At 33.3% G+C, this 19,138-nt stretch overlaps 1 protein-coding gene across 3 annotated transcripts in view; it reads left to right on the top strand.

Moving 5' to 3' along the window:
- The window catches only part of VWA8 (von Willebrand factor A domain containing 8), a 417,525-nt gene that overhangs the window by 216,552 nt on the left and 181,835 nt on the right, over positions 1–19,138 (top strand). For all 3 annotated transcript variants that reach the window (XM_028526305.2, XM_036011319.1, XM_036011320.1), the window contains 5 exons: positions 8,029–8,104; positions 10,122–10,257; positions 12,442–12,561; positions 14,472–14,677; positions 15,935–16,086. In XM_028526305.2, coding sequence (XP_028382106.1) covers positions 8,029–8,104; positions 10,122–10,257; positions 12,442–12,561; positions 14,472–14,677; positions 15,935–16,086 — 690 coding nt within the window. The remainder of the gene's footprint in view (positions 1–8,028; positions 8,105–10,121; positions 10,258–12,441; positions 12,562–14,471; positions 14,678–15,934; positions 16,087–19,138) is intronic.

The following is a 19,138-nucleotide window of genomic DNA, read 5'->3' as shown; positions in this document are numbered from 1 at the left end:
GGTTTAAGATTTTTAATAGGTTGACCAGGATGGCTTCTCTAGAAGGTTGACATTTGAATAGCACTGATAGACAGTAGCCTATTTTCAGTCATTTGCTTCTATAATCATGCCTTTTGCTTAAGCTTCATCTATGTATTAAGTAGTTTTTTTCTTTTTGTTGTGGTTTTGGAGATTTTCTGAATAACCTTAAATAAATAGCAATAATACTTAAACTCAAATGACACAATAGAAAGAGTAGAAGAGATTGCCCAAGAGATTAGAGAACTTTTCAGTCCCAAGATGACATAGCTATTTTCTATCTTTATCAGGTGCAGTTGTTGGAGCACCCACCAACATAAGGTTGAAAATGCTGTACTTTCATCCTTTCAGCATCATTCTGGTGGCTCTCCACAGTGATTCTCCTGACATAGTTCAGAAAGCAGGGAAAAGAACAATTGCCATTTTAAACCACTCATTTATTTAATTTTGGGTTCAAGAAATGTGGTAGATACCAGAGGAGAAAGGCCGCCAGATGCTGATTTTGCCATGTAGTGTCGCTGTCTTCAGCTCAACCAGTTTCCAGAAGGTGTTAGGTCAGGACAACAGCTCCTTGTTGCTGTTTCCTAGTTATGACTTAAACATTTTTGTATGGAAACAGCTGGGTATGTTATGGAATAACGTTTTAAAATCTCCACCGAATTTTAAGATAAAACAAAGATGACAAAGAAATGTGCTCAGAGGCTGCTTCAGTCCCCCTCCCTCTACTTCCTCCATAGCATTCGTTCTTTCTCCTCTGCCATTAAAATTACACTGGAAAATAGACTGGTGTTGAAAGGTACTCTTTCACTTCTGCTGCTAAAGGTGATATATATTATTTTTCTTATGATGCAGCAGTGCTTTCCTTTAAGAAATTCTACAAAAACATAAAATAAGTAAATTACAGAAACCTTAAACATAGATTTCCCTTAAGTTAGAAATTCTCCAAATATAATGCTTATTTATGTACTGTTATTGTCTGTTTGGCTCAAGTGGTTAAGGTGTGATAAATTTAAAACTAGAGCATTATGGTTTTCTTCCAGTTGGTGAATAACCAGAAATAAAGATAAAATAATTCATGGATTATCAAATGTCAAATATTATCATGAGATATACAACATGCAAATTACATAGTAAGTTTTAAGCAGTAAGTATTATGTGGAAAACATTAAAAAGGCATGCCTAACCAGTTCCATGCAGATGCCTCTTCTGGTGGACTTAAGTAGCAGCAGGCCAGTTCATCATTAGTGTTGGTGATTAGAAACACTTATATTAACTTTATTTCCTTGGTAAGAAATACCAAAATATCTTTATCAATGAAGATATTGGTAAAGATATTTTGGTAAATATCTTTATTGGTAAAGAGAGCCTGTGATAAAACATCTTTATATTTAACCATAGGCAAGATCTAATTCATACTGTATCAAAGGTGGTACATTATTCGTGTGGTACAATTTGTAAGACCTCTTAAATATAACATGAGTCTAAGCCAGAGATTTTCAACCTTTTTCATTTCATGGCACACATAAACTAATTACTAAAATTCTGCACACACCAAAAATTTTATTTTTGCCAATCTGAAAAAAAAAGGTATAATTTTGATTCATTCACACCAAATGGCCATTGTTGTGTTGGCTGTTGTCATTTTTTAATGTGACAGTCTAAGAGAAAAGAGGTCAATGCCCCTGACTAAATAATCAGGAATTGCATGTTTTAAAAATTCTTGTGGCACACCAGGGTGCTTCTTGCAGCATACTGGTTGAAAGTTGCTGTTCTAAGCTCACAAGGGAAGGAATTTTTACCTGTTTTGTCCACAGACACTTAAACATCTAAACAGTGCCCATTAGTAGGTGTTCAATAAATATTTGTTGAATGAATGATTCTGGAATGTCCTGCTATTATAAAAGTGGGCACTTATTAAATTTTGACTCTTTGTAACACTTTTATGTTGTTACCTAACTGGTGAGTGTGTGTATATATATAATGTATAGTGTATGTGTGTGTATACACACACACACACACACACACACATACACAATACTATATTTTCTGATAGAGAGTTATCTAGCGGACACATTATTCACCAGTCTCACATTCTGATTTCCTGTGTGTGTGCATCTTTGCACACTCAGTCAAATTTTTATTTTAATCTGCATTTCATTCTTTTATTTCTTTAAAAAAACTGAATAGAAAATACATTGTTTTAATGACATGGAAAAAGGAAACCATAGAATCTGTACACTGTTTTTCTTTTTTGTCTGGAAAAGGATAAATGAAATTTCTATCAAAAATTAAGTCATTTTTTAATTCCTAAAATTTACCAGGCTAGAAATGTAGTTTTCAGAGTAAAGATAATAGATCCAATTTTTAATATACCATTTTCATATATTTGTTTTCTTTTTAAATAGTATACAGTTTACAAAACTTTCAAAGTTTGTTAAAAGACTTGACTATCACATGGCTTTGGATACTGGAGGATTTTTTAAAATAGTGTCACTATAGTGCTGGGAGATGTGGTAGAAGGGTAAGCAGATTTTGAAAATTAAGCATGTGATTGTTCTTCCGCGACTATTTTTTACCTGCGCTTCCCAGCAAGGACCTACTTCTCAAGAGCAGAGTGCTCATCACAGTAGACTTCCTTTCACAAATACCATCCCCATAATGTCTTCCTTCCTTTTGTGGTTTGTTAGGATTGTTTGTATCTGGACATAGGAGTGATGAGTGATTGACTATTATATAAACTATTTGTCCTCCAAAACAACTGTTTTAAGAGGTGGAGTCCTTTTAGTCAGTTGGAAAAGATTATATTTTACTTATCATACTAAAAGGACTTTTTCCTCAAAGCATTCAAAGCACATATTATAATACTATTTCTCTTTCTACTTTTATCTTCTGTACCTTTTACTCTATCATATTCCCTCACATGTTCTATTTTAATTCCCTATGTAGCAATGAGTAATCTTGGGCTTCAAGAGGTTAAGTGATTGACCAAACTAGGAGGATTCAGATTCAGGCCACTGCTGATTTTTAATTATCACAGCAATAATTATAGCTTATTTTTGTCTTTCTTTTTTTTGTATTGGATTGCAACACTGCTTATAATAACGACTGTTTCTACTTGAGGGCCTTGGAAAGTTTCTTTCCCAACATGGTGAAATAAATTTGCCTTTTACAAGCAAGGGTAGGAAGGCGGTGTGCTGCTATTCAGTAGAAAGCCCACAATGTTTATAAATATCAATTAATTCTTAAATGCATAAAGTACTTCCTATAAGCCATATCATATCTTTCTCATATTTGGCTTATATTAATGAGTGGACTCTGGGTGTAGCCATATTTATTTTAATGAACTATGAAGTTAGAGAATATTCTTGCCAGCTCTTTGAAACTCTGTGTATTTCTTCCTTCATTCTTATGTTTAACATTGTTTTTCTAAAATAAAGCTAACCATAAACCAATTAAATACAGCTAAAATATTGTCCTCAAAATAAACACCACTATTCTGAGATCTTTTGCTCCTCAATAAATTAGAGGATATTAGCTTAATGTACCTTTCCAAGCAACATGTCAGGACAGATTGTGCTTGCTCTCTAGAAGCCAATTTTCTTTCTTTATTTCCACCAAAAAAAAAAAAAAAAATCCAACCAACCAAACAAAAACCATGAGTCCTTATGTAATCTTATTACTTTATTGCTTCTGGAATCATTTAAAATTACAATTGAAACATTAATTATTCCAATTTAAAAAAAACTTTAAAATCACAGATTTAAAGGTTAGTACCATATTCCTTAATTTCTTAAAAGAGTAGCCTCTTTATTAACATAGGTCTTAATTGATAGCTGTAGTTTGTAAGACAGACAGTAAGAAGTGCTAACATAAATGTCAGCAATCAGCAGAATACTCTAATTAGTTTATCAAGCATTCTGGCAACTGTTATGTACTCGGAAGCCATCTCTTTGTTAAACCTTAGACTGAGGATATGTGACTAAATGTGTTTTAACTTTTCCTAGTAGTGTTGAAATTGTTGACTCTATTTAAACTTTTATAAATTTATATTTCAAAGCTGTTCTTGAGAGGAACAAATTATAATGGAATTGAAATTGTAACAAGTAAAATAGTCTCATAGGATTATTGGTCATTTGTGTGGAGAATTAATTTCTTTTGATCCACAATGTTCATAAATACAGAGAAATAGTTTTGATCAAATGCTGTGAAAAAGAATCAGTCTTAAAGATGCAATCAATTCACATGCTGCCTGTGATGGCAGGGATCACCTTATCTCTTACTAAAGTGAAATTTATAATATTATAGGGTATCAGGAAACAATTTTCTTTTTGTATAAGTACTATGCAGAAGACATTATATTGTTTTTATATTCTTATATAATCAGGGAAACTTACTGAAATATAAGCCAACCTACTTCTTAAAATTAGTTTTTATGTATTTTACTAGCCTTTGCTTTTTGGTTCACGTATAAGACAAAAGGATCAATTACAAGAACAGAACAAAAATCACTTTTATCTTATAAATTCTCATTTGTATTTATCCTCTGATTTGTGCTGTTCATGCAAAAATATGGTTTTGATTTTTGGCATAGAAATCTTTTCAGAAATCTAATTTGACGAGTTTTATGCTATTAGGATTCAAGTGTTATAGAGCACTTTTCTTTTTCTTTAAAGTTGGAATTCAGCTTGAGTTTCCTATTCTTAATCTGCTATGAACCACTATAATTATTAAGATAACTGAATTTTCTTTCTACCAACAGTGATACAAGAGTTCCTTTTTTCCGTTTTGGTGCTGGAAAGTGTCGTACTGTTGCCCATTAAATAGGTGACAGCAGAAGTGAGAAATTCACTATGTTGCTATAAAAATCTGTGTGAACACATAATTTTCTCTTCTTCACCCACCCTCCTCTGTATTGCCAGAATATTAACAGTGAATTTAAGTACAGCAGTATGGGAATTGACTGTGGGATCGGCTGGGGTGGGGGGCGGGGCGGTGATAGGCAAAAGAGGGCAAGGTGGGGAAATCAGGACAACTGTAACAGAATAACAATAAAAAGGATTTTAAAAAAGTAAGATTAATTAAATCCTGTTCTTGATATTTTTAAAACTCTAAAAATTAATTTTTAGCAGAAGATAGCATAAAGTATTCCTAAGGTATACAGAAAATGAATATATGACTATATATTATTGTATTACATGAGAAACATTTTATTCATACTAAAAAAGTTGATAAGCTCCAATAAATTGTCACAGTATACTTTCACTTCCCTTAAATCCCCTAAGGCTTTATTTTAGACACATTTTAATTTGAATTTTAATGAAGATTAAAGAATATTACTAGATTCCTTGTAAAGTGTAGTGCTAGGCCATAGGAAGCAGTGGACCTCGGGTATAGCACCAAGTCCAGGAGAGCCTGGATATGGGATTGGGAGCGTGGGACAGGGGTCAGTGATGGCAGTACACTGGACTGCCAGGGAATTCACTGAAGAAATCAGTTACCACTTGGTCAAGTTAGACGAAGAAGCCTTTCAAGCTAGATGCAAGTAGGGCAGATATTCTAGAAATTTGAAATGTCAATAGTTGTGTTGTTAGCATACCTGACCACGCAATGGTAACTGAAGACTCTGATGGAGAAATTTCTTGCCACAATAATAAGTGAAACCCAACTCAACCAGAGTCCATGATGGATGTAAACATTCTTCCCTTCAGTCCCTTGACTAGTGAACCCTAAATGTGCTTCTCAACATGACTATACTTTCTAATACATAGCTATAAGTGAGTAAGAAAAATTCCTTGCCTCCAAGAAAATCAGCCTCAATCAAACTCAACATTTATAAAAGTGAGTTCTATAGTTCCAGATTCTCTACTTAAAAACAGAGTTCATGATCCAGTGAATTTGGAAGTTCATATACTGTATGTTGCACGATAAGCTATGACTGATTTTTCAACTTTTAGCATTTTTGTTCATTTCATTTATCATTCATTTATTCAATAAATATTTACTAACTTTATCCTGTGAGCCACACACCCATTAGGACAGGGTGAGGGACAAGGTAGAGTAAAGCATTTATGGTTTACACTCTTAAATCTTACAGTCTCTATAGAAAGGTAGATACTAAAATAAGCAACTACAGCGCTGGTCGGTGTGACTTGCTTGGGCATCATTTGGCAAGCAAAAGGTTACAGGTTCGATTCCTTGTCAGGGCACATACCTGGGTTGCACGTTCGATTCCTGGACAGGGTGGGTACAAGAGGCAACTGATTGATATTTCTCTCTCTCATTGATGTTTCTCTCCCTTTCTTTCTCATTCCCTTCCCCTCTCTCTAAAAATAAATAAATCTTTTAAAAAACAGCAACTATAGCATAGTGTGTTAAGGGCTAAAATAGGGGGAGATCCAGGGTTCAGGGGGAACAGACAGGAATGCCACCTAACCTGGCCTAAAAAGGTCAAGAAGAGTTCCTATAAATACTGCCTATGCTAAAAACTTGAAGATACAGTAAAAGTTAGATAGACAAGTAACTGTCAGTCATAAGAGCAGCAATAACAATAACAAGAAGTAGTTAAAGCCTACATATAAGTACACTCTCTATCTGCCAGATACTGTGCTAGATACTCTCCAAGTATTCTATCAATGAGCCTCCTGGGTAAGTTTTATTACTTACCCAAGATCAAGTGGCTAGTAATTGGCAAGAACTAGAATTTAAATTCCGATTGGTCTGACTCCAAAGTCTTCTTTCCCCCACTGCACTATTGCCTCTCAAAGCAATGGACTGATTTTGATAAAAAAAAAATTGACTTATATCTGAAGTTTGCTTTGTTTGTGGTTTTTGTGTAGCATTTTTTCTAATAAATACATGTTTTATAATTTTAATAAATTATAGTTGAATTTGGAATTTGGATAGAAGTTTCAGAAGTATGTTATAGTGCTAAAGTCTGAAGTTCCCATTCCAAACGGTGTCTTACACATAGTAGGTATGCAAAACAACAGTCAAAACTTTATACTTTACTTGGAATAAGTGGTAGGGTAGTTTGAAAAAAAAACCACTTTGAACTCTTATAAAGAAAGGAGCTACTGACATTTAAAAGTAATTTAATTCTCTGTATAATATGATTAACATGGCCATAAGATTTTTTTAGGATAGAACATATGTAAAAGCTGAAGATATAAAATTGATCCTCTTAAAAATGGCTGGACCTACCTATCACTTACAGTGTATGAACACACATTGCTGACAAGAATATTCATGGGTGGATTGAACATATTTCATCATGTGAGGAGCGCATAGCATCCAGAAAACTTACTATTAATACTATTACTTACTATTAACATTAAGTATTAATAGTAATATTAATAATATTACTATTAATACTAAAACTTACTATCAATACTATTACTATTATTGAATATCATACTCTCAAAGGGGGGTCAGGTAAATAATAGCAGGTAGATTTAAGAAAAGAAAATGGATTCCATGGTGCTTGGAGTCAGGTAAAATAATCTGGCTTTCACCTAGTGAAACACTCTGTACCCAGGAGTGCACCTGAGAGGGCAGACTGGGCCAGGGCCAGAATATGGAGTTCATAGATTTACTTTAAGTAGCATGCAACATGCCAGTCATCACCAAACATGCCATCCAAATTATTTTAAAATACTATAATGTATATATCACATATATACTTTAAATTCTCCTCTTCACCCTCAGAAGGTGATTTTGAGGAATTAAATGATCACAAGGGAAAGAGAATTGATCTGTCTTCTTATCTGGAAGAAAAAGGAGAAGAACTTGGATAATCTGTAAATCTGGATTAATTCCCAAATCCTTGTAATGTATATTTACATCTATAAAATACGGTTGCTGAATGGAATTTTATCTACTTTTTAAAATTCATATTTGGGAAAAACGATAATGAAAAAGAAGATAAGAGGTGCTGTTGTGTTGTATTTCTATTCATGATCAAATGTCAGTTTATTTCCTAATTAACTATAAAATGTGTTGGTTTAACTTTAGGGACACCACAGTACAAACCCTCACTCTTCAGCCTTCTGTTAAAGATGGACTTATTGTGTATGAAGACTCGCCTTTGGTTAGTAATCCAATTTTATAAATGTTCTCAACTGTTTGTTATTTTTTAAATGATAGTTGTAGTTCAGCCTTTGCGGGGCAGAGAGTGTGGAATCTCCCATACATTCCAATATATTTCAGTCTTAACTGGAAAGCACTTGTTTGTATGTTATTTGGGGAGTGGATTTTTAATTGCATATTATTTGGAGAAAATAACATTGTTTCTTACTCTGTTCTCTCTCTAGAGTGAGAGATTTAGGGAATGATTGAAATCCTCTAATGATTTCTTTTCCACTCCAGAATTTAAAACATATGGGAAGGTTTTCTTTTTCTTTTTCAAATGTATAGAGTTTCAAGTTAGATAATGCTTCTGAGATGTTTTTAAAAATGATTTTAATAAATAAAATATTAAACCAATATTTGGAGCAGCTGGGAAGATCAGCTCCCCAGCTTTTCACATAAAGCCCAAAAGAAATCTGGGCCCTCCTGGCCTATCCTTCTGTGTAGATAACTCCTTGGTAGTGATGGTATGAATAAGCCATCATGAGAACCCCTGTGGTGCAGACCCCCATGATTGGAGTCTTTAGGAATTCCTGCCTGAATTTTCCCAAGTTGGGCCTGACTTTCCCTGAACAGAGAAGTGAAGGCAGAGGTTGGAGGTAAAGCTGTATGGGTTCTTTACTTTTTAAATTCAGTTTATTTTTAACCTGAAATTAAAAGGGAAAGTCATTACTGGTTTTTTAAAGAATATGCAATAGCCCTGACTAGTGTGGCTCAGTTGGTTGGGTGTCGTCCTAACAAACAAAAGGTCACCAGTTCAATTCCCAGTCAGGGCACATGCCTAGGCTGTGGGTTTGTCCCCCCAAGTGGGGCTTATTATGAGAGGCAATCAATTGATGTTTCTCTCATATTAATGATGTTTCTCTTCCTGTCTTTCACCCTCCCTTCCCTTCTGAAAATAAAATTTTCTACCTTTCTAAAAATAAATTTTTAAAAAAATGGAATAAAATATGCGTGATAGAATCAGTTATTTCTCCATCTGTATTTCCTTACAATTATTTGCCAAACTATGTAACAAGAAAAGTTTATGATTCAATCCATCTCATGTTATGGGATATTTCTTACTATTTAAAAATATAATACTTGGGTTTACATTTAAATTCATTGGGTATTTCTTCCTGTCCATTCTCTAAAAATGTTTTAAAGAATTTTCCTAGTTTTTACCTTTCTCTTCATAATGTTGCCATTCACTCTGTCACCTAAGACCTAGGACTTTTTCTCCTCGTCCCCTCTTATCAGTTGCCAAGACTATAGATTATACCTCTGAAAAACTCTTCAGATAATTCTAATGCTTTTTATTTCCATTTTTACTGTGCTTTGTCCCCTAAAATCAGGTCCGCAGACCATTTTAGACAAAATTGGTATGTTAATCCCCCTTTAGCCGATTCTACATGTTGCTGCCAGGTTAAATGTCCTTTAGGAGTGTAGCTCCAAACTCCATCTTATTATGTCTGAACTCATATATCTGTAGCCCTATTCCGTTACTTAATGAGGGAAAGTACATATTTTTAGTAGTAGAGACCTGATCTGCTATTTCAGACCCTCTTCTCTCTTTTCTTACATTTTGCCTCTAGAAAGATAGACTATTCATATTCACTCTTCCCTCAGTACGCTTCAGGGTTTCTTGAGTTTGACCATTGATACACTTTGTTTGAATATCTACCTCTTCACAATCCATTCTGATCTGTAAAAAAATGTACACTCTTAGAACCATAACAAAAGCAATATTCTGAAATCCACTAGTTATTGTAATGTCTCACTTAACTCCCATGGCACTGCAGAGTTAACAGTTTAGTAACTATGAGGCGCTTGCTTTTTTGTGGAGATCTATAAATTTTGTTTCCAGCTCTGCTACAGGCTTTCTTTGTGATAGTGTATGTATAACAAATATAATTAGCTGTTGTAAATCTGAAGCACTGAATGATGAAATTTAAAATGTTTGCTTTTATTTTTGTTTGATTAATGTTCTGTCTTCAAAGGTTAAAGCGGTCAAGTTGGGTCATGTTCTGGTAGTAGATGAAGCAGACAAGGCCCCAACAAATGTCACCTGTATTTTGAAAACTCTCGTAGAAAATGGAGAAATGATTCTAGCAGATGGAAGACGCATTGTTGCAAGTGAGTATATGAAAAAGCAACTCTTCTTTTAATATATGCAATTTTTACATCCTTGGTATGCACTTACACCCTTAGCTGGCTACTTACCTCCAAGAAAGTGTTAAGTTCAAGTTGTCCTTACCAACAGTCATTTACAAAACTCAGTATGTCTGAACCTAACTTTCCTGGTTTCATTTTTTGTAGCCAGATAGTATCTTTGAAAATTTCAAAAGTATTTTTAGGACAGATCAGCTTCAAATTTTCCTACTCTGAGAATACCAACATATAATTTTTAATATACTCATCTCTCAATTATTGTACAATATATTTTCTTTATTATCATCTGAAATTTTTTAAAGCTCAAGCAAGTTTCTATTACAATACTAAAATTATTATTTCAGTATAATCACAAAAATTAAGCATTTTATTTGATATATATTTATCACATATGCATGTGAATAGATATGTGTGTATACAGGTATGTTACACACACATACACACAGCCATCTCAGGAAGAAGTTAACTTCTGTTTTATATTATTTTCTTCCTTTTATTTATGTATTTTTTCCTGGTGTTATTAGAGAAAATGTAGGTAGATGAATCTAATCAGTCTGTTTGACCTTCAAAGAAAAATTGTTTATCTTAATGCAATGTGAGAACATTTTTTGGTTTCTAATTTAAAAGCTTTGCATCATAAAAATACTTGAAAATCTATAACTAACCATTGAAAATATATAGCCAATACCAGAGTAATCAAACAAATTGAGACTGATACCTAAAATCTTCAATATTTGAAGAGAACATGTGAAAAAAGACCCCATTAAAAATGTACAAGCGCGTCACCACAGAGATGTTCTTCTTGGACATTGTCATTACAAGATTGCTGTTTCTGAGCCCAGAAAATTCAGCCCTAATAGAGGTATTCTAACATTTCAGCTTTTCAATGAGTTTATGGGAAAAATTAGAATTTGAGTTAGAAAGCCTAAATACCATCCATTAAAAGTACCATTCAGACTCTCCAGGTTAGAATTCTGCCTGCCCTTTTTAGAGACATTATGAGGACAGTGAAATGGAAAGCAAGAAAGAATGGATAGAACAAAATTGTGGTTAAAGAATGATGTTATCTCCGTTTTCTGATACATTTTTGGAAGATGGTCTAGAAGTAAAAGGGTCAATATGTTTTTTAAACTTAGGTTTGATTGTAAACACTATTTTAAACACAAGAGCTCCCAAAGCTCTTTTGAACGTGGTTTCATAAAGCATCACTTCTAGGGCTATGTTTTTCATTTTCTTTGCTTTATAAAATTTTCATTTTTTACCAGTCATTTTATGCTAATTAACTAATTATTTAAGTTTTGTCTGAGACTACATCCCTTGTTATTTGCCACTAATAAAATTAATGGAGATCAAACATTAAAACTGTTGGTTGCATTAGTACATAACTGTATGGTACATTGAAAGATTAGTTTTTGGTATCATAAAAAAGTATGAGTATATGTTCTTATAGACTCAAGTAAAACTGCAGGTGTATCACAGCTATCATTTTTTTATGATAGTATTCAGTTCCTTTAATACCTTAAACATTTCCACAAAGAAAGTTCCAGTCAACTTGAGATTACATATTTTAAGAACTATGATAGAATTTCTTCATTGGAAATAAATCAGTATTGCACTAATAAGTTGACTATGTGTTCAAGACCTTTATTCTGTGTGGTTGAGTGTCAAGTACATAATCTGAACAGAAGTTACTCCTTAGCTGCATAATGGAAGATTTTCTGCAAATGATGCAGCTGCAGATTAGATAAAAATAAAGGATGTTTGGATTGTCCTTGAATGTCCTTTGGATCATCCCTTGTTAATGGATTCTTTTTTTTTTAAAGGAATAACAGCATCTGAAGCCAAGTTTAAGTACTATAAAACAACATTTGGACAAATTTGCTCTTTTGGGTTTACATTGAATTTACATAAAAATATGAGTTCCTGTACAATTTCTATGTGTGTGCTTTATCAGTATTTTGTTCTTAAACAAACTTTCTCAAGAAAAGTTTTTTTTTCTGCAATGAAGTTGTTATAACCAGATTTCTTAAAGGCTTTTTTATACTTGAACAGTATGACTACTTGTTATATTATTTTAAAGGCTATAACTTGATATTCTTAAGAATTATTAAATATCAATAAAGAATAAATAGAAATTTTGTTTTTCAGATTCTGCTAATGTCGATGGAAGAGAAAATGTTATAGTCATTCATCCTGATTTTAGGATGATTGTTCTGGCCAACAGACCTGGATTTCCTTTCCTAGGCAATGATTTCTTCGGGACATTAGGTAAAAGCAATAATGATCATAGTAACAAAAAACAATAGCAACAGCAATGATAACTCTGTCTTAGGAGCACTGCTCTAATGGCTGTCACTGCATACTACCACATGCTCTGTCATCATCCCGACCACCTGGGAAAGTATTTGTTTTTCCACTTCAAAGGGAACAACTGTGTTTCTAGGGTCACTTAGATAATGGATATTAAAGCTTGGCTCTGATTCTAGAGCCTGTTTCCTTAAATAATGATATTATACCATGTTGTTTAAGACCTCTTAGAAATAAAACACAAAATAAGGAATAGTTTTTAGTGTTGGTTTTTGTCATAACCTCCTAACTATGAAACATTGGAAGCCAGCTCGGAAGACCTCTTCACGTTGATTGGAGAGGCCCTGGGCTAAACTTAATTATCAGAAGCCTTGAAAAGGACATTTCTTCTACAACAAGGAGTTAATCCTGGATACTGGTAATTCTCATACTGAACGTGAAACTGACTCAGTGTCCTAGAAGGATTTTTGGTCTAGCAATTTCACATTAATAAATTCATCCAAGGGAATTTACCCACGCAATGATATAAGTACAAGGATAGGCAATATAGCACTGTTTTATAGTAGCAAAAGAAAAAAAATGGAAACAATCCAAATGGGACTGGATAAAGAAATTCTGTTAGATCCACACAATGGAATACTATGCAGCTGTTTAAAAGAAGAGAGTGGGATAAGTTTACCCTTGCTGGTAAAATTTTTTTTCAAAGTACAGTAAGAACAGTGGTTATAATAGTCTACCATTTGAATTAATGGAAAATGAAAGGCAAGAGGAATATGTATACATGATTGTGCTTGTACCTGCATTGAATCTCTTTAGAAGAACACAGAATATGTCTCCGAAATCCTCTTCTCTCTCTGATCTCCTGGTGTCATGTATTATGAATCAGTAGAATTACATGAACCTTTAATATAAGAAAGACATCTTTCTTGAGCATAGATTATATTTTCCTAGTATATCCTCAGTTTCCTAAATTACAGATGAAATATTCTGTTTCTACATTCCTTTTTCTTGATTCTAATTTAGGCAATTTTCTCTGTAGGTTTACTTTTCCAAAACTAACTTCTGAAGTATATTCCAGTAATCTGCACAAGATATAAATTATTTAGAAAATGATGATACTGATTCCCCCTATTTTAGTATCCATAAAGCTTCCATATGAGATAGGTGTATATAATTTCTCAAGATACTTAACATGTATTAAAGTTAAAAATGCAGACCTGGCTGGTGTTGCTCAGTGGATTGAGCACCAGACTGCAAAGCAAAGGGTCACCGGTTCAATTCCCAGTCAGGGCACCTGCCTGTGTTGTGGGGCCTCGTCCCCAGTAGGGGAAGCATGAGAGACAACCACACACTGATGTTTCTTGTCTTCTCTCCTTCCCTCCCCCTCTGTCTAAAATAAATAAAATCTTAAAAAATGCAGTCTCGAAACTGTATGAAGATTATTTTCCAATTAAATAGAAAAGGAATAAATTTCCAAAACTATTTATGTTTGTGTATGTGTATTTAAAAAAATGAGGGAATAAATGTACTGAGTAGTTAACCCAGGGTGCCTGTGGGGAGCGAATGGAATTGGCAGAAACAGGGGCTTCTCTTTTTTTGTTCTTTATATTTGAATATCTCCGAATGGGATTATATTCAGGTATTATTTAGCTTTTTAAAAACAGAAACAAATCTATGCAGAATAAACCACACATCACTCAGTTTCCTTTTCTTTAACTTTAGTCATTTGCTGCCATTCTATTGTTCAGTGGGCGTTCTGTACAGTTTTACATATTTAAACACAGAAGCGCTTTAAATTACTACTGCATATCTCCTATGACAATATAATGGATTAGTTGCATACTGAATGTTAACTTTTTTTTCTCTTACAGGTGATATTTTTAGCTGCCATGCAGTTGATAATCCCAAGCCCCACTCAGAGCTTGAGATGCTCAGGCAATATGGACCAAATGTGCCTGAGCCCGTCCTGCAGAAGCTCGTGGCTGCCTTTGGAGAGCTGAGGAGTTTAGCTGACCAGGGGATTATTAACTACCCTTATTCTACCAGAGAAGTTGTCAACATAGTCAGACACTTACAGGTATGGCAAACACCTTTGCATAAAGGTTCAAAAGGAGCCATCAGTCTTGTTTTTTAGACTGCTTAATTTATACCAAGTCTTTCAATTTCTATATATACACTGATTCAGATGATATAATGTTATAATCTAGATTCTAAGTCTGGAAGACCAATGAATATTTTATGTTTAGCCTTTGAACTGAGTTTGATAAAGTTCTGTGCCATGACTATTACCAAAGAGCTGGGAAATTTGGTGGAGGTTTTTGTTTTGTTTTGTTTTGTTTTGTTTTTGGTGTAGGGGTGGTTGAGGGGAAGACAAGAGAGTGAGACAGCAGGGAACCTTTGTTACTACTTGACTTTATACACCAAGCACTGTAGTATCTGAGTGAAAACAAAAGACTTGGGGATAGAAAATAAACTGGAAACAAACAGTATAGATTATAGGCCTGTAAATACTGCAGGAAAATTTTATAAGATAGACTAAATGAAGAGGAGAATGAAATGCCTTGTAGCTCTATATAATGTGTATCTACATTGGTAAAGAAAACAGAAAACCTCTGTAGAACCTATTTAGGTCTTTAAGCTAACAGCTACAACCTAATGACTCTTGATCTTTGCCCCATCCCCAACCTTCCAACGAAAACCTGCAAAGGAATATAGAAAACTTTGTTCTGCCTATGAAACCATGATAAGTCCAGCTCAGATCCTAGGGCTTAAAAAAAGACCCAGAGGGCATTACTAGTGTAAATTTACACTGGCGTGAATTTAGCTGTTAATAACATTTGTTTCTTTCCACTCTGCTGTTCCTCATTTCTCTGTGCTCTGTAGTTTTATGTTCTTTCTGTCTTTACTTATTCTGTTATTATTTTTTCATTTACTCATAGATGTTTGACTTCTCCTGTGTAGTAATTCAGTATTCTGCTTTGTTTAAATAGTATCTTTTAATTTGTTCACTCTGGTGTTCATTTGAAAGTCAGGAGATTTCAGAAAACAGTGCAAATAACTGAGCACCAAGATCTAACATTTGATCTAACATGATTTAACATTTGAGAGAAGGAACTGTGCCCCTTCACGTTCTAATATCTGTTTAAAACAGAAAATGTTAAGTCATCAGAGCAAACATTAAAAGAGAAAATACATATATTCTTCTTATCTGGTTATCAGACAAGGCTGTAAATCCCTGCTAAAGTTTATGGAATCATTATTGTTCTGTCAGTTTTGTAAATCTTTATATTGTATATTTTATCACATGTGTAATAAGGTATTTTTTTTAATGCAGAAATTTCCCACCGAAGGTCTCTCCAGTGTGGTTAGGAACGTGTTTGACTTTGACTCCTACAACAGCGACATGAGGGAGATTTTGGTTAACACTTTGCACAAACATGGGATACCAATTGGAGCAAAGCCTACCAGTGTGCAGCTTGCAAAGGAGTAAGGCAAACTCACTATTGATAAAATGCTGCTGAGTGTTACTGTTCTGATTCTCACATGCTGATCATTTCAAATCTCCTGTTAACTCTACTCAGCTGATTTGGTGTGGAAATTATTTTCCACAAGCAAACTTTTCAAATATATGTTGCTATTTGCTGGCTGGCTTTCAGTTAAATAGCATTATTTAGAAGCCTGTAAATTGAGAATTTTAATTATTTTGAATGTTGCAAGGGTAGATGTATTATAATCAAATAAAGGGAAATATTTGTTTCTTTAACAGTCTCTGTCCTTTTGTTGAATTTGCTGACTGTCACTATTTCCTAATCTCGTACAAAATCATTGTGCAAACATGGAAACAACATAAAGGGGTAATATGTCCTTAGTTTGATGTTCTTATTTATGTCACCATTTATTTTTTTGTTATGATAGTTTCTAACTTTATAATCATATTAACCTAAGAGATTTTTGGTTACTTATTTTAGCTTGACAGATAAAAGAGGTTGTGAAAATAAGTGGGTTTTTTTCAAGTGGGCTGGTTGTCTGGCTTTTATTTTGTAATTGCAGACTATGTACTCAATCTTACCAAAGAATCTTGCACATATGTTGTTGACCAGAAACATAGTTTATGGAGTTTATTAGTAGAGTAATTTAGTCTGTGCATATTCACTAGAAAACAATTTTAAATTTGCATAACTTATTAACTTATGATTATGAATCCAGTGCTTTGTGTATAAAAATAATTAGCATAAGTTCCTAAGGCACAATAATTACCTTTAAATTATTATTTAATTTAGCTTCATATAGGAGGCACTCTACCTTCCTCAGAAAAAAAATTCTTAAATATAAATTAATGAATATTTAGCTATTTATTAATTTACTTCACATGTATACATATATATCCTATGTGTCATTATCCTCATTTATTCTTTGAAGTTATTATAAAATTTGTCAGAATATATGCCAATAACAATATATTGTTAAAGCTTTAACAATGTGCTCAAGGATTTCTTAAAGAGAAACAAATATTTCCCTTTAGTGTGAAGGCTCAGGAGAGCCTTTATGAGAGATTAGATATTATCAGTGAATTGGTTTATATTATTGAATGAGTAAATTTTTTTTTAAAGAGTGATTTGGTGTCAGTTTCTAATATGTAAAGCTTTCTGAAAGACACTATTTTACTGATTGATCAGTAGTGTTTATGGCCATTTTGGAACTATCTTGGTAATTTAATAGGTATGCTATATACCTATTATATAGGTATTATATATAGGTATTATATATAGGTATTATACCTATGACTTGGTATGCTATATCTTCTATATTAGAATGTTCAAAGAATTATCTTTAATATGCAAACTTATTACTGCTCATGTTTTTTAAACTTTTTAAATACTGTGTTTTGCCATGTATAATGCACATCCACGTTTTTATACAATTTTCTTCCTGAAAGGCCCAATCTTTCAGGAAAAAGAAAATCTTTCATTTTAATTTTTAATTCAATTTTTATTCAGTTATATTTAGAAACAAAACTGATTATCATATTACAGGGAATTATTTTGCATACAGATATTGTTATTGCTTTCTAGATTTACACTTTTAATGCACAAACATAAATAAAAGAATGAAAAACATTTATATAGGTAAGGAATTAGTACTACCCACATATAATGTGCATCCTTATTTTTCCCTCAAAAAATTGGGCAAAAAAGTGTGTATTATACACAGCAAAATATAGTAAACTATATCTTTATTTTCAATTGAAAATAAGATGGTTTTTATTACCTTTAACAAGTTTATAATTAGAATTCTAGCTTCTTGGAAACCAGGCTTGTGACTTAAAAAATAACTTTTTTTGCACAATTTGGAATAATAATTAAAATACATATTAGTTGGTAAGATCAATCAAAAGAAAGTTGTTGGCAATTTTATTTTGTAAGGAAGACAGGTAAAATGATTTAACTTATTTATTACTGTCCTCAGTTCTAAAATGAAAAACTCTTGCCATGGCAAGTTAATTTCAACTCTAGCACTTACGAGTAGAGGCAAAAGTACATTGAGCCTGGAAACAAGATGGTCATACTTGTGCCTAAGATAGGGATGGAAACAACTAGTTGTCTACCCACAGCATATAGCTTAAGATAGACTTATAGCAGATGTGGAGGATGAGGGAATTTTCCCCTTGGGGTGGAGATAATAGTGGACTACAGTTTGCACATTCAAAATATTTTTTCCTCATTTGTAAATTGCAGTGTCTTTGGCCACTCAAAAGTAGTGGCATCATTTTGTTGCCCTTTAGTAAAATCTACAGGTTCTATATGTCTGTTTCTATCAAACTATCAGCCTTTTTCTTTGAGAGGGTAGTATGGTAAATTGAACAAAGCAATGGCCCGTAAATTAAGTAGTTAGTTGTACTTTCAACCTGCGTGCCTGGCTCACAGAGAAACAGATTTTACCCTGTTGGTAAAACAAGGGCATTTTATTTTAAATATCATAATCAGGTAACTTATCATTTAACTAGGGCATTTTTGAGCATGGAGTGGGTGCTATTAATAATAACTGTGTAAAAAGAGATGTAAAATAAGACTGTCCTAGTGAGTCCAGAATATATGGTCACCTTTATAAGGTTAATAAGGTTCCTTCCTATTCTAACATCCTTTGCATTTTAATGTAATCTTAATTTTCTCTCATCTGCAAAAACTAATAAAAAAGCAGTGACACTAACACTTTCCTTTTTCCTTATAGAATAGCACACTGTTAATAGTAATCACATAGACCTCTTAAGGTTTAAAGTTGTCCCCATGCAGTCTTACGATTTACTTTGACTTTTCCAGACCTTTTGCTAAACCTTTCACTTCACTAGCTTTTCGCTAAAGCAGTTCTTTGAGGCTCCTCCTGCCCACCTGTCCTGACACTTAGTCAAAGAGATCCACCTTGGATTTCTGTTCCTAAGGAAGAAGGATAAAATGTTTTAATTACTATTAATATTATTTTGCTCTGAATTAAAATATTTTTGCCAAAACCTATTATTTTCTCATTCTGTAATCCAACCACA

This window comes from Phyllostomus discolor, chromosome 11, assembly GCF_004126475.2.
Source record: "Phyllostomus discolor isolate MPI-MPIP mPhyDis1 chromosome 11, mPhyDis1.pri.v3, whole genome shotgun sequence".
NCBI lineage: Eukaryota > Metazoa > Chordata > Mammalia > Chiroptera > Phyllostomidae > Phyllostomus > Phyllostomus discolor.
The sequence above is the reverse complement of the archived record's forward strand: the minus strand, read 5'-3'. Positions and strand labels throughout refer to the sequence as shown.